The sequence below is a fragment of the Python bivittatus genome, unplaced genomic scaffold, assembly GCF_059951505.1.
Source record: "Python bivittatus isolate LINGU-HERP-01145 unplaced genomic scaffold, Pbiv_v1 ctg000080_np1212, whole genome shotgun sequence".
Taxonomy (NCBI): Eukaryota; Metazoa; Chordata; class Lepidosauria; order Squamata; family Pythonidae; genus Python; species Python bivittatus.
The window spans coordinates 30,235,594-30,260,015 of NW_028277035.1; the positions used below are offsets into that span (position 1 = coordinate 30,235,594).

The 24,422-nt window shown below is 36.1% G+C and overlaps 1 protein-coding gene across 3 annotated transcripts in view; it reads right to left on the minus strand.

Annotated features, from left to right (window-relative positions):
• The window catches only part of FSTL4 (follistatin like 4), a 419,610-nt gene extending 405,324 nt beyond the window's left edge, over positions 1-14,286 (minus strand). For all 3 annotated transcript variants that reach the window (XM_088134769.1, XM_088134770.1, XM_088134768.1), the window contains exon 1: positions 14,161-14,286. In XM_088134769.1, coding sequence (XP_087990895.1) covers positions 14,161-14,286 — 126 coding nt within the window. The remainder of the gene's footprint in view (positions 1-14,160) is intronic.
• Between the last annotated feature and the right edge of the window lie 10,136 nt (positions 14,287-24,422).

Here is a 24,422-nt window from a genome sequence, read left to right on the forward strand (position 1 = left end):
ATTTTAATGCAAACTAGCTATAAAACCTTCAGGTCTAGGAATATTCCTCAATTTCACAGATTTAGTTTTAGACACCATTTCTTAAACAGAAATTAATGAAGCCAGGTTAATAACCTGGTTTTGTGATAAATTCTGCAGTTGGAGCCTCAGTTATCTCATCATCTCTTAAGAAGAAATTGGAATAAAATGTGGAATAAAATTCAAGAGGAAGTTGATTAGCAGTTCTTTAATTTGCAAACATTGTCCTATATGTGTCACAAAAAGAAGATACAGAATTGTGTTGCTTAATGATGTTTGTCTCAAAGCCAGCCAGTGACTACACTTCTCTCCATCTTCTTACTTTTATTGCCTGATACACTGTAATAAAAATTCTGTTTTTGAAGTAATGCTTTCTTGTTTCACAGAAACCAGAGATATGTACCACTTAGGAAATAGATGGGATGCAGAAAGGGTTAAAATTTATTACACGCACCCAGGATTTAATTTTTTACCAGTTGTTGTACATTTTTGCACCTCAAGATACAATACTGTAAACTGTAATCTTACTGTAGGAATAGGTTTGTGCCCATGACAGACTTGCTGAATCATAAAGGGGCAGGGGACAAGACAGAACAAATCTGGGCCAATTTTGGAACCAATTACAAAAGCAAGGAGTCAAAGCCTTTATTTCCTGTTTTTAAGCAGTTTTATTCCAGTGGATAGTGAAGAGGCAGTTTTAGTGACAAGCTATTTGAGCAGATATTTGTCAACAGGCAATACTTTAGATTCTGCCTCTGATCCTGTAAACACTGGCCATTATTTTGATTTTGGGTTCTTTTTCTGTAAATATTTTTGATGTCATGGTTCTCACTGCAGCTATTATCAGATTTTGGAAAAGTTTAATCTCCCAAGTTTCTGTTTGTTTGGTGCATATTACCTGTTTTAATGAATTTATAGCCTGAGTTATCAGGAAAACAAATCAGACAGTAGTTCATACTTTAAGATACAACATGGGGTTTTATTCATTTTCATTTTCTTAAAATAAAACAGAAAAAAACAAAACAAGGTTTATAGCATTACCTATAACAACCTGTCTTTTTCAAGGCCTCTGTTGCTTTAAAGAGCTGACTTATTTAAATGAACTGCATAAATGAACCATAGAGAGGTATTATTCTGTGCTTCCCAAAGTCCCAAGCACTTTTTCCAAATAATTTTCAAACTATGTACATCATATCCATTTCAAAGAATTTAGCCCAATATGATTACATTATATTGTTCTTCTCTTTATTTAGTTCAGCTCCAAGCACTGAAGTGGCCACATTACAATCTTCTTTTACTCCAGAGATTCAAGATTCACACTAGTATATCAAGAAGCTAATGTAGATACTCAAGCTTTTCTTAACAAGAAGGAAAATAAAGTTCCCACTTCTCCTAGATCCTTTCAATTATCTTTGAAGAAACATGATTACAGATAGATCATGAACCAAACTGCTTCGACAGAAGTGAAAGTGAAGCAAATGCATACATAGACTCAAGAAGAAGAATAAATGAAACTTCCAAACATAGGCTTATAAATAAGAATGTATATTTTGGGCATTATATTATGATCACACATAACTGTAACCTAAAATCTAATTTCACAACGCCATCAGTCATATGTCTGATGTCATGACTTTGTTTTCTAGATTTAATTCATTTTGTTAAACGTTTTCGCAAATAGGACTGCAAATCTTTTTGAATGTGATATAGATATCACACCCTGCATTTTCGCATAAGTCACAATCCTTACAGATGTTAACCCACTTACTGATATACTATAATGCAACCTAAAAGTCATAATTACTGATAATGCCAAACATACTGTCACATGCATTTTGGAAGAATCTTCACTAGAAGACATCTACTGCTGTATAGCTACACTTCAGCACTACGGAGATTGCAGAGCTATTAGTCACCAATTGCCATCATTTCTAGAATGCATATCTGTATATCTATATCTATCTGTAGATAACATTTTAAGGCTTATGGAACTACTGGATAATTTTATACTGAACTCTTACACAGAAGAACTTCACAAACCCAGGAAAACCATGTTACTATTAGATAACATTTCAGCCCCAATAGTTTTTCTGCTATTATGCAAAATAATAGCTGTTAAACTGAGAAAACAATTATTATTTTGTGTTTCTAGTTTTACGAAGGGCGGCTCCTGTGGGTAAAGCAAATTCAGTTAGAATACAGTGCCAAATATGCTGGGAGAACAGCAGAGAAAGTTCCCTGCCCTTTATTTATTTGCAGCATCATTATATCACCAGCTCTACACTGACTGGCTGGTGTGGGTCTTCCGGGCTGTGTGGCCGTGTTCTGGAAGTTTTGTTTCCTAATGTTTCGCCAGCACCTGTGACCGGCATCTTCAGAGTGCAGGAGCACAGACAGGAGCAGTTCTCTCTGTGCCCACTGTACACTGACTGTTGGCAGTGAACAAAAAGTTGCATAAAATCCATAAAACCAGTAAGAACAAATCCTTGTCCTAAAATCTGAGATCCAATAAATGACTATCATGTTTCTCATGAATTAAAAGCCCTGTGAAAGAGTTCAGTTTTAACTACTCTCTAAAAGGCTGTCAGAGAGGCATTTCTGGAGATAAGGAATTCTCCTACAGCATATCTAGAAAATCATTATCTCCTCATTAAGGGGCATGTTCAGCATCCCCATTGGAGATTAATGAACCAGATGAGTCAGCTTTACCAAAGTAGGCAGTCCTACCTGCAGATACCTAAGCACCAAGACATAAAAGTTAAAACCAACACTTTGAATTCTACTTGGAAGCCTACTGAAAGTTAAAGTAGTGCCTACACTGGACAGTCTTATCCACCAGCAGACAGGTTGCTGCATTCAGCACTACCTGCAGCTTTTCATAGGCAGCCCCATATAAAGACTATTCTGTAATCAATTCAAGAGGTGATGGGGGTATAGATAGAATGTCGACTGGCAGGGTCCAGAAAGAGAGCCTTCTCTGCCGTGGTCCCCATCCTATGGAATACTCTCCCCCCAGAGGTGAGGCAGGCCCCAACTCTCTTGTTCTTCCGGAAAGCAGTCAAAACCTGGCTCTGCCAACTGGCATGGGGTGCAAAAAAGGGCAACCAACCCTGGGGGTGGCTAGCACCCTGAAGTTGCTCCCATACGTTAACATCTTACTGACCATCAACATCTTGGAAGATATTATTTGTGTATGTGTTTGGCTTTTATTCTATTTTTACTGTATTTTATATTGTTTTATTGTATTTTAATATTTATTGCTGTTTTATTGTGAACCACTCAGAGTCACTTTTTGTGAGATGGGCGGTATCTAAATTTGAAAAATAGATAGATAGATAGATAGATAGATAGATAGATAGATAGATAGATAGATAGATAGATAGACAGACAGACAGACAGACAGACAGACAGACAGACAGACAGACAGGCAGTCAGGGCATCATGCTCTAGGAATGCCTGCAAGGAGTACAACAGCCAAAGTTGGACAAAGCCCCCAAATCATGGCATCCATCTGCCTGTCTTGCAGTAACCATGAGTCTGCAGATCTGCTCCTTCAATGGGAATGCCTCCCTATCCAGATTTATTTCTGTCAGTTCCATTAGGTAGACCAGACCAAGAAGTCAACTCCACAGGAAGACTAAAACTACTTTTATTGAGATTGGCTATAACAACAGAATCTTGCAAATCTGATTATATTGTACCTCCTCCTTCTTATATTCCAGTGAATGAGAGAGGCATTGGTCTGAGCCACTTCTGAATATTATCTGTCTGTTGTGGGATTAAAATATTCTTTATCCCTTGTCATCCTGGCAACAAGTCTTGCATATCTCCACAAGATCATCTTCCTTACTCTGTACAGTTTCTGAGATGGGCAAATTTCTAGGTGATTTCTGGACAAACGGTATCCTGTCTTACAAGTATTAAGTGTCACCATATTTCTTCTTCTCAGGACCCTAACAGCCTGCAGACACCAGCTTAAGATTGTCATCACATTCAGTGATAATTGTACAGTGTGGTGATGTACAATTATCATGAGTATATTGAGGATACTACACCACAAACTGATAGATGGCAGAGGCTTCATGTAAATATTAAATAACAGGGAACAGAAAGATGAATCCTCTGGATGTAACGAACTGCCTGAATGTTTTATCCTTCCCTGTGAGCACTAAGTGGTACCACCCACTCAGGAAAATATGGAACCATTACAGAATAGTACACCCAACTCAGCTGTTATAGAATCATATAATGGTCAATGGTACTGAAGGCTGCCATAAGGGCCAAGAGGGCTGTATGGCCATCATCCAGATCCCTCTACAGTTTATGTACCAGGGTGACAAATGCAGCATCTCTACCATATCCAGTTCTGAAAAGAGATCAGACAGTCTGCTTCCTTTGGATGGTCTGTTGTTACAACTCCACCACTCTTTCTACAAATGTCCTTTAAAAATTACCAAGACCTAGCACCTGGATATTCCTCCTATATCAGTGAAGTGAATAGCAACCTCCCTACTTCTTCAAGGAGTAGTCAGTAAGAGGATCAAAAAAATCACCACCCTAAGAAACATACTGCCACTCCTTCAAAGTAGGCCAGCAACAAAAGTGATGTACATCTATGTCATTTGCTATATATCTCCATACCTTTCCATCCTTGCTAACCATCATTGCTTCCACTACATCCATATGCTGATACTTACTTTTCTTTTTGCCCTTTAAAGTTCTCACTTCTCTATTTTGTGGATCTTATCAACTCCATCCAACCACAGCTTTCACAATTTCCCCCTGTGGAGAGCCATACCCCATTTCTTTTGACCCTTTTTGATTAGATCTTCTCTCTGTATGACCAAGCCATCTCAATATACTTCTTCCTTATTGGTCATTCGCTTTTGTAATCAATTCACATTCATTTTTGACCAATTCATTCTTGATCCTATCTCTTATTTTACCACACAGATTTCTTAAGTACACCATTCCCATTTCATTCAGCTTATTTTTATGTATATCCTGACATACTCAGCTTTAACTTCCAAAACAAAGTAGGCAGAACCATACTTATATTCCAGCCATTTTCCTTTCACCATTCATCCCACACAACAGATTGCTTACTACCTATTATCTTTCCAGCACCATCCACATTTTGAAACTTATCCATCAAGACATTCCACAAGGTACACAGATTCATTTATTTGCTCTAATTATTTTGTGTGTACATATGTGTGTGTGTGTGTTGTGTGTATATACACCACTCATTTACTCCATTTTCCCTTTCAAGCACAACTACCTTGATCTTTGACATATTGATTTTCAGATCTATGTTCCCCTTTGCATCATACAATAAAACATGCTTTGCAAATCATTCAGGCTTTCAGCCAGCAAAACTTCATTGTCTGCATACAAAAATATACACACATTCACACACCGAACAAACATACATATACTGTTACCACAAACATTCCTTACATAGTTATCCATAAATACATTGACCAACAAAGGGCATTTCACACATCCTTGTCTTATCTGATGCTCAATGTTGAATCATTCACTGAGCATCCCATTTCTTCTCACACACGATTTGTTTCTATTAGGTATCATTCTTACCACATTTAATAACCACTCACTCTCCAATACCATATTCATGTAAAATATCCCATAATTTAAACCTATTCACTTTATCATACACTTCCTTTAAATCCATGAATATACAATAAACTTTCTCACATTCAAACATTTCTCAATGACTTTTTAAAGAGTAAAAAATCTGCCCAGCCTAACGTTGCGCTGCACTTTCTTAACTTTGAAAAGGTACAAGAGAGGACAATGAACAATCAGAATGCTGCCAAACAGTTTCCCAGGAATACGTAACAAACTGATTCTTTGAATTCTCTAGCTACTTTGCTCTTTGTATAGGAGAACAATAACAGCATTTTTTCCAGTCTTTACACATATTAAGTCACATTGTAACATTACCTTACTATTTTTCAGCATTCTTATAGCACTTACTCTTTTTTCATCAGGTTTTACTAGATACTAATATTTACACCATTCATTTCAATCCCACCCTTTACAGTATCACTAAAATTCCCATACAAATCTATAAAATACTCCAGCATTGCTTCACTTCAGTTTCATCCCAAATCATTTAATCACTCTTATTTTTAATTCCATTCACTCTGCTGGAGACTACTCTTTACCCACTTTAACACATTTTTTAAAAATCCCATTAAAATATCTCTGCAATCTTTTGCATCTCTCTTTTAATCTTAACTGTTCTTTGCTCTATTTGATTACATACTTTGATTGCCCACTTTGCAACTTTTTTTTTTAGATTTTTTTTACCCCACCTTTATTATTTTTATAAAATAAAGCCAGCAAACATACCTAATACTCCTTCCTCACACTGTGAGGTGAGTGGGGCTGGGAGAAAGTGACTGGCCCAAAGTCACCCAGCTGGCTTTCAGGCCTAAGGAGGGACTAGAATTCACAGTCTCCTGGTTCTAGCTTGGTGCCTTAACCACTAGACTAAACTGGCTCTTTTCCTTTACATACATATATACATATTATACAGTATCTTTCTCTTCCTCATTTTTTTGTAGCAATCATCCTTTTATATTCATATTCTTCTCAAACACACCCTCTCTCACTTCATCAGTTGTTAGTATTACTATAAGCAAATGAAATAAATGCATGCTCTCTGCTAGGAGTAGGATCATATATATGAGACCTGGTAACTCCAATGAAAATTGTTCCTTCTTGTTGATACATGTGAAGATAAATGATACTGCATAGAACAACTACAACCTTATTTCTACAGTGTTTGAAAATCCAAGACTGTGTATATTCACACTGTATTGTCATCCATACTCCCAGTCCATGGATGATGACCCAAAAAGAGAAAGAAGAATACTGAAATCAGTGACTCGATGTAGGAATGATGTTAGCAGGAGAGTTTTGATTTCTGGGTTGATGGTATCTAGATTATGCTGGCACTTGATGAATTACAGTCACAAAAGCCAATAAAAATGTGCTAGGACAAATCATGGTAAAGTTAATTGGGGGGGGGGGATAAACTGAATCTTATTAGGGGTACAAATAAAAAATGAAGAACCTCAAATAAAGACTTATGTCTTGTAGAAAATAAGCATGTTGCTGAAATGGGGCCTCCTAAATGACATAAGGAGAAAACAGAAAGAAGGTTAACCTATAAAGTTCACATCCATCATTATTTAAGTACTAAGGCTCAGAGTTCAGAAAATAAATATGAGCTTGAACTCTTAGCACTGAAAGGCAATAAGATTTAATAGGTAGAACAGAAATATGGTGGGATTATTCCCATGACTGAAATATAGCAAATGAAGAAATAAAAGCATTAGAAAGGGATAAGGAGTTGACCTATATGCTAGAACTATTCAGTCCCACTGAAAAATCCAAAAAGAAAAAAGAAAAAGCAATAAACACAATACTGATGTTGATGTCTTCTACTGCTCTCCCAATCAAAAGCAACCTGCAGTTCTTTTAGGGAGTTGTGAAGTCATAATACTATAACATCAGATGGGAGACAGACTTGGAGAAGCATGGTCCTTCCAGGAAATTCCTGAGTTGTCTCTCTGATAACTTTCTCCTACAGAGGGTGAAAGAAGGCATAGGATAGAAGGCATTACCCTTGATTTGATGCTAATCAACAGGTAGATATAGGTGAGCAATTGGAAGCAGTAGAAACATGCTGGAAAGTGACTGCATAATCCTTGATTTTAAAGGAAATTAGACCTAAGAAAATCAAATACATATCTAGGAGTTCAAAGAAGAAAGGAAGGAGATTTTAATAAACTTAGAACAATGTTCCGTGCAAGAGAAGCTAATAGGAAAAAGAACTCATTCAAGATAGATAAGAATTCCTAAACAAGGTGATATTAACATGACAACTACAAGAAACTGCAATAATCTGGATGAAAAACTGGAATGAATGCTTATCAAATTTGCAGATGATGCAGAAGTGGATAGAGTAGCTGTCCCTAGAAGTCAGAAACATTCAAAATGATCTTCATAGCTGGAACAACAGGCTATAGGAAATAGAGTGAAACTGTCAGAGAAAAATACACATTTCATCATCTAGGAAAAAAGGTAAAATGCACACGTATAGGATAAGGAAACTTGGTAATGTCACTTGTGAAAAGGATCTTGGAATGGTAGTTGGAATATAAGGCAACAGTGTGATGCAGCTGCAAAAAAAAAGCATCACAGAATATAATTTCCAAATCATAAGAAATAATGACAGCTGGAATTAAAATTTCAGACTGAAATACTGAGAATTTGAGATATGCAGATTACACACTTTATTAACTGACAGTAAAGAAGAGATAGACATTAGGCGAGTAAAAAATGGAAAATGAAGATCTATATGCTTTGTGAACTCACCGCTGAATACAAATAAGTGCAGGTGATAGCTTTGCTTTCCTGGACTCAAGAGGAAATAAAGATGAACTGTGTGCTGGAGAAGTAAACAGGAGATTAACAGAGGAAGGCGATGAAAAACCTAGACAGGATCATGAAGAATATTGCTATTTTAATGACAACAAAGGACAGAATAGATTTTTAAAAACTGTGTACTATGCAGGCACAGCTGACTATTCTGACTGATGAAGCAGATTAGTTTCAGAGAAAATGGTGATAGCTGCAGGCTGAGTTGCTAAGATTTTAGAGAGTGAGGTACGCAGAGACTCTTTGTAAATTTGAGATGATCAGTGATCAATGATAATTAAATTCCCACTTCTGTTTGTTGTCAAAGGAAGTACAAGGCATTACAAAGGCCTATTGGCAGGCTTTCCTCAGACCAGTACTGAAATTACAAGACTCCCAAGCAGACATTCAGGGGCACAGATACTGGAAAAGCTGTTAGCATGAAGGAAACCAGCTGCAAACTGTAAGACTCAGGCCTATATATCTACAGTACATCTATATCATCTATATCATCTATCTATCTCAGATCCAAAGTTAGTACCTTACCTCTCTGATCATTCATTTCTGGGCAACAGAAGTGGCCGATACCTGTGCACTGTTACTGTCATAGGCTAATCTGATCTCAGCCCCTTTGCTTCTGACTCTGCCTAATCTAACCCCACAACAATTTGGCAATAAGAAAGCATAATTTCAAAAAATTATTTGCAGAGTTTTAAGCTGACCTTTTTTAAAACATTAATGATGGTGGGGGACAAATCGAGACAGAACAGATATAGGGAGTGCTCTGAATATGGATATCGGTACTGAATAAATCACTTCTTTAATCATGAAGCACATTTATTAGTATTTTTTCTGACTTAGAAAATTTAACCATTAGTCCTACCTCCTAAAATCATAAATCATTACAAAATAAAGCCCACTGTATGATCTATACAGTTTATTAGGTTCTAGAGACAGTTTCTATAATGACTGTGCAGCTTCAAAACCACATAGTCTCTGGAACTCCTGAGAACAAGTGCAACACTTCTTTCAAGTAACATTTACCCTCATGAACCTGAACACTTTTTTGACTCTTTTAAGAAGTCACATTAAAGATGCAGTTGTTTTTAAGAGTCCACTCCATAAACCAAGTTATGTGGAAGCCTGGGGGAAAAAATGATGAATTGTTGCACCTCCTGTCCTGTATGTTCCAACACCTTTCTTCCAAATCATTTTTGAAACAAGCACAGCTCTAGTTTTCAACAAAGCATAGAACTAATGCCTTCTATTACTTATGCTTTATAAAATGTAAAAGAATGTGACACAAATGAGCTCTTAATTATCTGTCTACAAATTAAGAGAAATTCATTTTGATTCAATAAGCCAATCTCCTTGTAGATCTAACCAAACATTTTTTAAAAATCAAGTGACCTTTCTAAAATTCCTTTCTTGATTAATTTGGAAGAGTATTTCAGTAAGAATACACTTAAAATAATTGAATTTTTATTTATGTCAGAATGATGAATTTAAGCAAAAAAGTAATTTTGGATGGTTACATCTTAGGAATTTTACATTTTTTGGAAAGGCTTCAGAATATTTTGTATGAAATGAAGATAATTTAATTATAATCAAGGACCATTTTGACAAATTAATTATCATTAGAAGACATCACTGCAATTTATTGTTTCTAATAAATACCAATTCTTTGTCAATAACAAAATTCCTCCAAGACTCTACCCATACACCAGGAATTATGTACAAGTTCTGAAAAATATTTACACAGAAATATTTTGTCAAGACTGTATTATTGACAACAAGGCAGCAAACTTCATGACATGTTTAAATCTGTTGTGAGCACTGATGTTCAGAAGTTAGGAACTGAAATCAAAATGTAGAAATTCTACTTCCTATGTCAAATTCTACGTCGAAGTATAGGACAAGGCCAGCATATTCTGAGAGGGAAACAGACTCTAACTCCGCTAAGTCTATATGCAAGAAAAATACATAATGTGAAGTCAAGGCAAAGATAGGTGTCCTCTGAAATGTTTCTATCTATTTTTCTCCTTCCTCTCTCCCCCCCCCCCCACAGTAACTTCAACAATTCAGGATCATTTTGGCTGCTACAATAGTCCAACTCAGATTGAACCCAGGTTCACACTTAATGAGAATTTATGTAGATTTACCAGATCTGCTAAAATCCATACAATGCTTGATAGATGCAAGGATGATTTTTCATCTTAAAACCAAGAATCCAATTATTTGTCAGTAGAATTATAACATTAGAGACTCATCATGAAGTACATACTTAACTTAGAGAATTCACCCTCAGAGCAGTGTGGTGGTAAGCAGTTGCTAAAATAACTTTAAAAGTGAACTAGATACATCTTTATAGAGCATAAAACCAAATATATATTTGTCATGATGAAGGACCCTATACATTTTTAATGGAGTCTAGTTTTAAAGATCTCCAATTTATCTCCATGATTCCTATTGATGAACCTCCCTTTGATATCCAAGTAGAAAGAGTGTGGAGAAAAAGACTCTTCACTTGTTTTATTTGTCTTTTACCAGAATGGAAGATACTTTCTTTTGGCAGAAGGGAAACAGGGTGAATAAAAGGATCAGGATTTTCTACAGCAATTAACTAGAGAATCAACTGGCTCTTTGTTTATCTTCAATAATTACATTTGTTTGTTCTGCATATGGTTATGCAGTACAAAGTACTTAAATCCTCTTCAAGATTAGCCTAGATAAGTTGTACAACAGGTATAATCCAATTCCAGTTCCACAGAGATACTAGGAATTAAATCTTACTCCCAGTTTTGGGGAAAACAACAGAAATCTGAATTTTAACACACAAAGACTTCCAGATTTATTTTTCAGCCGGTAGATCTTATCCAGCAGTCGAAAGGGAGCAAAAGCCTAATGGCTGTTTTCTCCAGGGGAAAAAAAGTCTGTTTTGAGGAAATGCAGGAAGGACATTCTGCTTTCTCCTTCTCCATTTTTTTCCCCCTGCTAAACCAATTGTTTCATCTATTGCCTTTCCAAACATGTTTTTCACAATGTTAATATCTATACAGAACTTTGCATCCTGTAGAGATAAGCTTAAGTAGATTTAATGGAGAACCAGCAGGCAAGAACCGATTTAAGCACCCTAATTCATACACAATCTGGTTGGCTGGTTTTTAGAATTAGTGAGATGTATGTACCTATCAATTTTGCCTTCCTGATGCATTAAAACCAGGCCACTCAGTGACAGTTAAAAGCTTCCTGTTATGTGTGAACTCAGCAATTGTCCCCTTACTCAAAATCAATCCATCTCAAATGCTGTTCTGTTCTTCATAAGTTTGCACATCAGGCTTCCCTTACTAATTTGGGCCCCATTCTACAACTCCTACTGTGCAGAAGTAAATATCAAGCACAAGGCTCAGATCAATATCAACCTGGCATCTATTAACCCTAATGAGATTAAAGCAGACAAGAGAGGAAGCAGGATTATTCCCACAACTCTGCTGAAAGAACAGTTTCTTCTCTGGAGTCCTTGGTGTTCTCTGAACTTGATTGTTTTCTTGCAGACGTTTTGTTACCCGGCTAGGTAACATCTTCAGTGCTAGAAGGGAGTGGGGTTTGCTCTCTGTTTATATACCATAGTTTGCCCTGTCAGTGTTACTGGGGGTATTGTTTTCTCCTTAGTAGGTCCTTGATTAGACTGTTATTTACTAGTTGATTGTCTGAGTTGGTAGTTCCTTGATTAGGATATTGAGAAAATTGAGAAAGGAGAAAACAACTCCCCACCAACAGTGATAGGCCAAGCTACGATATATACAGTTCAACCCTGAGCTACATAGTATATTCTCTTCTATTAGTTCCTCCTCTCCCTGAGCAGTTGTACTGCTCATTCTATTATTTAACAAATGGAGCCTGACTTTCCTTTTCTCATGCCTCTATTCTCACCTTCTTTCCCACTCTTTTGACTTGTAAACCTGGTGATTATTTCTATAAGATACTCCGAGAAAGCTTCAGTTAAAGATAAAGGTGTGTTGAATATATGTTGTATAGAACATATATGTTGAAGAGAAATAATATGTTGAAGAAAAATCTGCTTCTAGATCATATAACTTAACTTTCTCCAATATGGCACTCTCCAGAAATTTGGGTCACACAGGCTAGAAATTCTGGGAATAGTACTCCTGTCATATTTTAACAGCACTGACTGGAGAAGTCTGATCTAGATGGCATTTGTGCACAATCTCAGATTGTGCAGTTTGAATGGGTTTGGAGAAGCTCTCTATTTGTACCAATATAAAACTGGTCATTTAGCTGGAGCTGTAACAAATTTTTCATACTTTTCACACTTGTTAAATAGCTAAGACTATAGGTTTAGACTACAGACAGTCCTCTACTTATGAACAGGTTACATTCCAAGAGGCTGCTCGTAAGTCCATTTTGTTTGTAAGTCCAACCATGGCGCACCACATATGTACACCAGAAATTTACGGTACACCGCATACATATGCATGCATGCCATAAACTTCCAGGCATATGTATACAGCGCACCATACACTTCGAGGCATATGTATGCCTGCCTGCGTGCTATAAACTTCCAGGACCTTCCTTTTGGGACCTTCATTGCTGGAGTTGTTGGAGGTTTGTTTGTATCAGTGAAAGTTTGTAACTCAAAAGTTCATAAGTAGAGATCTGTAATGCATCAATACTTAATATATCTTTTTACCAACTCAAAACAAGTAATTTGTATAATAACTTTAGGGGTGCAGAGGAAGATCAAATAAACAAACATTTCTGAGTATTTTTCTTATGAAAAACTATTACTAAATCATTTCAGCAACTGATTTCATGCAAGTCACATTGTTCTTTTTCAAATGTCAGGTTGTTAACGTGGAGACCTTTAGCTTCACAAGCCACAGAATTTAAAATATTATGCTAATGTATATTAGCTGCTATCTCTAGTATTACTACTATTAGGAGGAGATTCGTACATAACATATTTTCTATTAATCTATTCTATTAAATGGGTGAGATTTGCAAATTCATCTTAGAGTAATTAAGTCATCAGCCCTACAAAGCTCTTGTAACCCTTTAGATCACAGTATGTTGTCATCTAAGCAGCAAAAGAGAGGGTGGAGAACTTGCTCTCTATTATTAGTGTTGAAGGGAGAGGTTTGCTATATGTTACCTGTTACCAATTATATATGCTTTTTTTGGGGGGGGGGTAATGTTTTAGAAAATAAAATTTAAGGGAATAGAAAATATGTTTCAGGGTTGGAACCTAATCTGGATGGTTGGTTTCAAGCACTGGACAGGGCAATTAAGATGAGAGGGGATAAAATATGAAGTCCTTCTTCTACAATTTGGATCTTAAAAACTCAGTTTAACAGGCTTATACCCCTATCCCCCAAATTAGTAACTCAACCTGCTTGGGAAAGCCTTCACTAATATTTAAGCAATTTAATCTAGAGGAACAAAGAATAAAAGGAAGAATGAGAAAAGTAGAACACAAATTTGAAGGGGGTATAGTTGGTTTTGGAAAATATAGAAACTCAGGTTTTCAGTTATCATCTCTAATAATTTTAAATATCATTAAAATTCTTATAGAGTTTTTAAAAATCTCAATTTGAAGGGGAAAAATGTATGCTGGGAAGAACAGAGAAGCACAATACCAAAAAATGTACATTTAAAATGTTACCTTACCTCTTGTGTTAGCCTCCCAGAATCAGAATAAAATTGTCTGTTCCGGTTTGATTCCATCCATCCACAAGCAGCTGATAAGAAAACTTCAAGCAATAAGAGGAATGACCAGATGCTCCTTGATTTCATTGCTCTAAGTCTAAAGGAAATAAGACAGCATATTCATGAGGAATTAATGCCTGGTTTTTGTTTGTTTGTTTGTTCATGTTGATACCCTATTGCTTTAAGCTTATTGAATGAGCTATATTTGACTATCGTCATACATCATATCAAACAATTAAAGCAGAGGTGAACACATTTTTGGTGGCCTCAAACTTCAGTTATCAATGGGAGTGGAGAGAATCAAGAGTTGTGGCCACAGCTGGCATACCAATATCGCAGAGTAGGGACACACCACTGAAATGGACAAGGCTTCCCCACTACCACCCTTCCTTGGTTTTATTGGGTATGATTATTTATGAAACAATGTTAAACTTTTGGGGGGGGACACACACAACTTTTTTTTCTCACTCAGAAAGATGGAAATTTGCATCATTTTTTTAATGTAAACATGGCTACAGAGAGTTCCAGGGATAGGATAAAAGGGGTTCAGGGACTTCTTGCAACTAGGGCTGAAGGTTGACCAACCTTGCCATAAACCACAGCTTACAAACTACAGTAGGTGAGTTCAGCACAGTTGTGTGATTAGTAAACAGGTTTCAGTAGAGAAGCACTGAATTGCAGATGCAAACCTAAGTCCAGTTCAGAAGTTATAAAGTAGTAATCCTTAGATTTGTATACTTCCCCTTTGTTTCTCTTCCCTTCTTCACCAGACATGAAATGTCTTAATACGATTTTGAACAAACTATAATTGGCAGTTACATTTAATCATTGGAACCTGTAGTTTGTTTTAGATACAGTTAAGAAACAGACCTGAATCCAGGATTTGAAAATGACTTGTTTGAACTACCCCCCCCCAAAAAAATTATTGAATTTTAATTGGGTAGAAAATATGCATTATTCAAAATCATACCTGGAAGATTTTAACCTCTTATCAGAGTAAATGAAAGGGGACATAGAGAGAGATCATGTGTAAGTCTCCTTTTAACACTATTTTTTTTAGAATTGCTTCACTTACACCACGCATAACTACAAACAAGCAGCACAGGCTATATAGTAACTGGGTTTCTATTAATTCCAGTGATTCTGAAAGCAAACATGTTGCTGTCTCTTATCTGACCATTCCCTAGATGGTGTCTCTGAGCCCCGTCTCCCAAGGTTATTCCCACATACTATTACACATACACTCTGAAGTGTATACACAGTGGTGTATACTTAACCATATTCACATGTTACAGGCACATAAATCTGGGTGTTTTAAAAGATGTTTGTATTTTGCACATTTAGAATGTATAAAACGTGAGGTAATTTGGGTACTAATGCTTCTTTGAGGCATGAGGTAAAGTGCTCAACTGTCAGCATTTTGAACTGTGAGAATGTTCTACAGCAAGACCAAGATCCAAATTCTTCATTAGTAAGCTGAAGCTTTCAAATAACATCTGTTGAGATATGAGATCTGTCAGTAATACCTAAGATCAAAATGACATTTTCCATTATCATCTTCCCACCAAAATCATCACTGTTTTTGAAAATCACCTTATAGTTATGTATTAATTTTTCACCAATAATTTCTTACCACCCTGGAAAGCTGCCATCAATGGAAACCCATGATATCAATATTTTACTCTAAATGAAGAAATAATGATCTCTAGAATCCAAGCCATAAAGAATAACCATAAGTTTAGTCTCAGAACAGTTGGCAGATTCTGGTTCCTTGGTTTCAGATAGGACTGTGTACAAGGAAAAAGTTTACAGGATTGGAGTAGGTATTTTTCTAGGAAGCAACTACATTCTGGCTTGGTTGGAATGATGAATGGTGTAGAGGTCATTGCACTGCTAGTTTAATGGACAGAGAATCATTCTGTTTCATGTCAGATTGACTTCTCAAAGGTCATTTTCAAGTCTTAATTGTTTGTGTGGGAGGGGCTATTGTTTCATTATAGCCACTCAAAAACATAAAAGTCTCAATTTATTTTCTTATATTTTATTTTCTTATATTTACTGAGCGTAGGGAATGAGCTAATGTCTTTGGTTTACCAGGCTGGAAGATCTGAGTTATTCTGCTAACCTTGGTATAATACTAGAGAACACAATTTGAGGATGAATGAGAGAATCACTCCCAAACCCAAATACACACAAGCCTCTTACTTCTTAATGTAAGAAGCATCTTCAGAACTACAGTTGCATGCATGTCTCCATTATAATTAAAATTATCTTATATTAAAGATCATAACAAAATATAAGCATCGTGTATGAAGAAGTAACAGACTAAAACTGCAAATGGGATGTTATGGCATCTGCCAAACAGATCAATGTATATGCACACACACTTTTTATTAGTTTGTAGAATGGTCAGTAACCTTTCTGAAAATGCATCAGTACCTAAGAGAAGACTGCTATCAGTGTATTTTACTATCCTCTTACTAGGTAGAAGTGGGGAGATAGAATTAGGAAGGCATGAATCACCAAATATTTGGGCTTCCCTCCCCACTACTTCTATAATAAGCCTGTTAGACAAGGATTCAGTAAGTGACCTGTTATTATTTTCTCCTTTAGGTTTTTTTGTCAGCTCTGATCAGTTTACTTTTTTTTCTCTGGACAATTTCTAATACACATTTAGATCTTCAAATACTAAACAATCTTACTACAGCAGCAGCCATATTCCCTATACAAAAGTTTTGTGTACAGGGAGAGAAAGAAATTTATCTGAAATAAAGTACTTCATCTCCCTATGAAGAAGAACCCAGGAAATTCAGTGCTGGTCAGTAATGTACAAGTTCAAAATATTTGGTTCAGTAGGCAGAGGTGGTGGTGACACCTCTACTGAGAAAGACATGGAAACCAAAACTGATAATGTATGTCTTTCTGCCATCACATCTTATAGTAATCATATCTTGCCAGATAGAACTAGCCATAAAAATGTCTAGCATTCTGAAAGTGATCCTGAGTTAAGCAGCCTTCTTCTTCTTCTTTTTTTTTAACTCTTCCAGTTCACATTAGTGTTCTTTTGGTCCCCTTGTTACATCTAGGCTCTCCTTTTCAGGATAATTCTGAACAGAGAATATCAGTCCAAAATTTCAAAAATAAGCCTTCAAATTTCCAAGTACATACTCGCAATGTGAAGGCAAATGGAAATATTTAAATATGAAAGAGTCTCTACTTCAATTAACTAAGATTCCAGTTCCATTATACAGTAAATGGCTCTTATGAAAAATCACTATTTGTTTATGGAGTGTTTTCCTTCATTCAATTCTACCATACCAAATAAAATAATTACTTTTTCCAATTTGAAACAGAACAGTAGTATAGATTTTGAGGCACTGTGACTACAGAACTGATGTTAAGTGAAATGTAAATATTTTCTAGATCTATTTCTGTCGGCAGAGGCATACGCATCCTTTGTGCATCAGTTGAAACTGGTGCTTTAGCTAGAAATAGTCAGTAATTCATACCACAGTTATCTTTTGCCCAGATAAAGGCTTTGAAGTAGTCTGGAAACTTCAGTTAGTACAAAATATATGGCAGCAAGTATATTGGCTAGAATTGGGAATTATGATAATATGCTATTTTACATTATCTTCATTTAATCCCAGATTATTTCTGGTCCCAAACTGAGTTACTGTATAGCTTGAAACCACAATATGCAAAAGGAATATTCCTTTTCCTACATATTTGGCTCTGCTTCTGGTGCTGTCCCATGCTGAGTGTGAAATGTAGATGCCCTGGAATGGCCTTTCTGGAGTTTTGGAGTGTATTTCCTAGTCAGACATGCCTGGTTATTATCCTTCTAGCATTAAGAAAGACATTTATTTTCCCAGTTCTTTTAATGTATTGTTCTAATATCTAATTTTGTGCTAACAGTCCTTTAAACAATCTATTTCTGCTGCCTTTACTTGTAATTTTTATTCATTTTCTTAAAAAATGAATTTATGTGGCAAGAGTTCATGAGAAATCTATTTAGAAAAACTTACAGACATTTAAATACTTTCACTAAATTCTGATCTACATTCATAAGAATGCCTACAACATAGGCAATATGTAAATTTAGGCACTTTTGAAGTTTGGTTGATTATAGAGAAACACATATACATAATGTTTGGATACAACATTGGATACAAAAGAGAAACCCTGGGTCTATGGCAGCAGCTATCTTTGTAAGCTACTCAGGACTATGAAGAGAATGTGCAGCATTTTTAAAAATATATATAAACAATAAGTAAGAACTAATTGAGTCTTTAGAAGTCAAGACATTATGGAATTAATCTTTATTTCTCTGGAGACTGCCCCATTTTCATCCATCTTATTTAATATTTCTGCCAAGTAACCTATGAGAGCCATTTCTTCATCAACACATTCGTAGTGTTTCTTCTGCCTAAAATTAGTTCACTGTCAAGCATTTCCAAAGTTGGTGATGAAATTGGAGCACAGTGGAATTTAATGTATTTTGAATTAAAATTACCAAGATCAAATGCAATCGAACACTTCTATATTAACGAGCAGTTTGCCTGGTGTTAGATTCTGCTTAAAAACTGCAAGTTTTCTGTAACAGAAGAACGGAACCATGGCAGAAACCTGACTAAATGCCATCCAGGATAATAATCATCTATACACTGATACTATAACCTTAAATAGTTGCAACTAATACAGATATTGGTTTGCTTCATACTGTTACATTGTTCTGTTAATATTTCAAAGACAGATACTTCCCTGCTTTGACCTATGAAGTTCTCTATAACTAGAGTAGAAGGATAAAGAGTTTCCTCCAGCCTTTAAAAAAAAAGGCCAGATTCGTCTACTTGACTAATCACACCAGTAAATACCAAGTAGTGGTCATGCTGCTAGATAACATGAGAAGGGAAATGCAGCACCATATTTCAAATGGACTACTGCTAGATAGGAATCCAGACCTATCATTATTTTAAATATAATTCATGCAGATTTCTAAGCTGAAATTTACAGATTAATGAGGAAATGCAATAAAACAAACTTACCACACACACGTAATTGAGATTGAAAACAAAATCATCCAGTCATGCCAATTTCACGTTCATTCTTCAAGCATGCATTGATAGCATAAGCACCCACTTTTTTTTTTTTTTTTAGAAGCATCATTGGCCTTTAACAAGCTACTTTGTTTCTACAAAGCCAGCTTGCACTGACAGATGGTGCTACCAGTGTACTATGTCAGGTCCATAGATCCTTAGGGTCTCCACAGGCATGCAATATTTATACTTAATAGTTGGGATGCCTGGCCTTTGCGAGAGCAGTACTCATCATCATCATCATCATCATCATCAGTACTATTTATCATGGATTTTGACCTCATCCCAGTGATATTTCCTCAGCACAGTAGTTCAGAAGTGGGGATTGCCTTGTAGCATTTGTAAACTGTGTAAGATTTGAACACAAGGGGTGCAGTGGGAGGAATGACTGGAGTTTTCCTGGGAGAGACTGATAAATTGGTTGCTGGGAATGGTGTTGTCTCTACTTTGATTGAATAGTCTCATCTGCTTGCTGTGTGTGGCCTGGATCAGACATCTGACTATGTTGTAGATTGTATCCAGCTCCTTTGATCTGTTGATAGCTCATTTATTTGAGTGCCAACCTTCTAGGAATTCTCTAGCTTTCCTGCTGTTTGTGTGATCTATTATTTTTTGTATTCCAGTAGGAAAATGTGTGACCTGCATTGATGGCATGGGTGGCTCTTAAGGTTTTATGACCTTAGTTCTTTATTGCAGTTATGTGTTCTTTATTTATTTTTTTGATGTAGCTGGCTCCCTGTTTGTCCGAGGTAGTTAGCCGGTTGCAATCCCAGCTGTTAACTATGTATACAGTGTTAGCTCTGTCTTGGTGGGGTGTGGAGTCTTTTCGTTTGCACATAATTTTTTGTAGTATTTCTATAGATTCAGGAGCTACCACTACAATAACAGTCCCATACATAAAAAATATTATCAGAACCCCCCAGAAGACTATTCCTACTCTTAGGCATCACAGTGGCCCACAAACCTACAAAAACACTACAACCTGACCACTAAGTATATAAAGCAAACTTGGGCTACACCTCATCCAAAAAATCCATAAGATGCAATATGTATGCAAAAATGTAATGTACTTGCCTCTCCCACTGCCACATTTATAAGTCCATTCCATTAGCGATTAAAAAATAAAATTTATAGATTTATATCCTGCCTTTCATCCAGGAGCTGAAGGCATACAAACTGCTCCCTCCTCCTATTTTCTTCACAACAAACAATCTTTGAAGTAAGCTGGGCTGAAAGAGAGTGACCAGCCCAAAGTCATCCACTGATTTTTTTGTGAGCTCCCTAATTTTAGTCCACCCCATTAACCACTAGACTACCCTGGCTTATGTTTAAATTATACACTTAACTAATCAGTTCATTCTAAACACTGATTTTAATGTTTTCCCCCAAAGGGGGATTAGTGAAGACTCGCAACATATGCCAGTAAAATGCAGTGGTTAAAGTACTGAATTAATTCTATGGAAACTCAGGTTAAAGTCCACCCCTTAAGCTCACTAGATCTCTTTCTACCTGGTTTGTTTCACAGGGTTGTTGGTGTAGAGAAAAAAAATGGGAGAAGGGAATATCTTGTACTTCTGGAGGAAATGGGGATGACTAATAAGCAGAGATTAAAATGAATGTCCAGGAGCCGACTATACATCATTCTCTCCTATGTGCAACATACAATTGCAAGGTCCACTCCTTGTGAAATGCTTCTAAGAGGCACATTTTAGCAGTCTGATATAGAACTGATCTAAGCCCAGGTTTTTTCATAACAGGAAAAGCAAGTTGCCAACTATTATTGGAGGATTTGGCAAGAAAGATTTAAGGCAAAATTTTAAAAATATATTTTTGATGTTGTGGAAATATTATGATTGGTTTCAATTTATCCTATTGGAAAGGTACAGAAAACCTGAACAGATGCATATATTTTATCATAAGAGTCAGCTTTTAAGACCGTAAGAACATAAGCAGTACCCTGCTAGATCAGATTGATGGCCCATCTAGTCCAACCATCTGTTCTCACAGTGGCCAATCAGTTGCACAAGGAAGCCCACTAGTCTCCCAGGAGATGGCCTTCAGAGTCAGTCACACTGCCATCAGAGCTAATATCCATTGATCCCCAGGACTTCCATGAACTGGTCCAACCCTTTTCGGAAGCCAGCCAAGCTGATAGCCAGCACCACATCTCATGGTAGCAAATTCCAAAGTTGAATTATGTGTTGTATAAAAACAAAATGTTCTTTTGACTGTCCTGATTCTTCCAGGATTCATTTTCATTGGGTGACCTCTGGATCTAGTATTCTAGGAAGGGGAGAATAGCTTCTCTTTGTCCATTTTATCTACATCATGCATAATTTTGTACGTTTCAATCATGTCCCCTCTCATTCATCTCTTTTCTAGACTAAAAAGGCCCAAATGTTGCAACTTTTCCTCATAAGGAGGCTGTTCTAGCCCCCCCTTTTTAATAGTAATATTATTAAAAATTACAATTGCAACAATAAAAACTAATACAAACTAAAAATAGAAAAAAAGAAAAATAGAAGATGCAGAAAAGAAAAAAAAGAAAAGAAAAAAATAATATAGTAAAGAAAAAGAAAAGGAATATATAAAGAAATGACATCCCCCATCACCACAAGTATCAACAATTTTAGTAAGTTATCACCTCCTCTTAAAATATAAATGATCTCTTCTTCCCATATCCCATCTCTTATCTATAAACAAATCCTTAAAGCCTCGTCAGTTCAGTCCTGATGTCAGCAAAAGTCCACTAAGAGTTACTACAGATAACAACATATCTATTTTAATCTTGATCAAATAAACCAACTTTATATTTCTTCCTTTTACTTCTAACAATCTTGAACTTTATTCCCTTCAAATAATGTCCTAGAACTTGATTTCTTTTCATTTTTTCTTTGTCCCTTCTCACAAAATTCTTCAAAGCTTTAACAAGCCTCTTTTGTAAATCCAATATAGGAAAATTATCCAGGTCACTCTCTTGGTTTCTTATTTGTATATCCCTTTTAATTATTAAGATATCAACTACTTTCTTTTCATGTCCAGTGCAACATCTGTTTCCATGTCATTCTTGTAGCCTGTCATTTTTAAATCCACTTTCAGATCAGTCTCAATCTTGTCAGGTAAAACTTGTTCATCTTCCATAACTTCTTTTAATCACAGTCTATCTATATAAATATCCTTCAGTATGTCCAATCTTAAAATATTTTGTTTCATTCTGTATTTGTAAGTAAAATTTAAGTGTTCTTCTCCTTTAATTGTAATCTTTAGTTCCTTCTACTGTCCAATTTTTAAAATCTTATCTTTTTTAAAAAAAATTCAAAACAAAAGCATTTTCCTGTGGGAAGAACTCTTTATAATTAATTCCAAAATCTTATTTCAAATTTATCTGACCCTTAGTCCATTTGTAACTTTCTAAAATCAATGTTTTAATCACCCTTTTGCTGTTTATTCCCCCCAAAACTTTTAAGTCCTTAAACTTGTATTTAAAACTTCTCTCACTAAGGACTGAAGGAAACTCACCCAGCAGTGTCAAACTTATTGATCCATAGGTTTCTAATAGCTGAAAAGCAATTAACAAGCAATTTCCAAAAGTGATTAGAAAAGGAAGTATGCAAACCTAGTGTCCCTTTAAAGGCGCCAACCACAGTTTGAGCAAGATGGCTATTCCCTCACCTCCCAGAGCTCTAAACCCACTGTCTTGTGGTCTCCTCACAAGAAGCAACCAGCTGGAGCACTTGTGGGTGATCTCAAGTCCTCTCCTTGGCCGGGGAGGAATTATGAAGACCCGGTCTATTCGCTGGCTCTTCATTCTTCTTTTTGCAGACCTATGTTCAGTTTGCCATTTCTTCCCCGGAAGTCCAGGAGGCAGCTCCAGCCCCTCGATCATCTTAGTTGCCTTTCTCTGAACCTTATCTAGCTCCACTATATCCTTTTTTAGGTGCAGCAACCAGAACTGTACACAATATTCCAGATGCAGTTGCACTATTGATTTATATAAGGGCATTGTGATATTGGCATCTTTATTTTTAATACCGTTTCTTATTATCAGTTATATGCCATTGGCCTTTTTTACAGTAGATGCATACTTTTGCAAATCAAACTAATTTGTTCTTCCTCCATTATTTTTAAATAATAATTTTACTGAATGAATGTAAATAGTACTTAAAGTATGTCTTTGGAATGTAGTAAGTGAAAGATACAATTTGTTCAAAAAGAATAGGTGCAACAGAAAAGGAGGTGGTGTCACACAGTATGTTAAAAATATCCACCATTCCATTCCAATGAATGGAATTGGCAATAAGAGAGAGCATCTGGGTTAAAATAAGTAGAGGAAGGAATTTAAAAAAAAACAAAAACTGTTGTTGGTATGTTGCCCAATGAAAAAAAAGATATAGCTCATGCTTTCCTAAAGCAAATTGCAGATCTTTCAGACAGGCATGAAGTAGTACTGATGGGGGACTTTAATTACCCTGACATCTGTTGGAGACACACTCTGCCAAGCATGGTTTTTCCAAGAAATTATTGCCCTGACTTGCTGACAGCTTTCTCCTTCAGGGGTGGAGAAAGATCAGCTATTCCTGACTAATCCTAACTTGAAGCTAATCAATAGGGAATACTTACTTTGGGGGAGTGGGAATAGCAGGAACACTGGACTGGGGGGAGAGGACCATGTAATGTTGGAGTTCTATATTTTAAGATTTTAATATAAACACAATATAATTAACACAATATAATCAAATATATATCTTGGACTTCAAAGAAGGGGGATTTTAATGAACTCAGAATAAAGAGTTCATGGAAGGAGAAAATAAGGCAAAAAAAGAGTTCAAGATGAATGAGAGTTTCTAAAAAAGCAAAAGACACAATTGCCAACAATGAAAAATCGGAGAAGTCAATGGAGCCACACAAATCATTCACAAAGATCTGACAACAAAAAAAGGAGACATATTGTACAGAGGTAGAAAAGGGGAGACACAGCCCCACAACAAGTACAGATAGGTATCCCAGAACTGAAGAGGTAGCTTGGCAAAAGAAGATAAAAAGGGCTGCTTTAAATATTTAATTATTGTACGCTGCTCAGAGTCACTTCGTGTGAGATGGGTTGCTATATAAATGTGACAAATA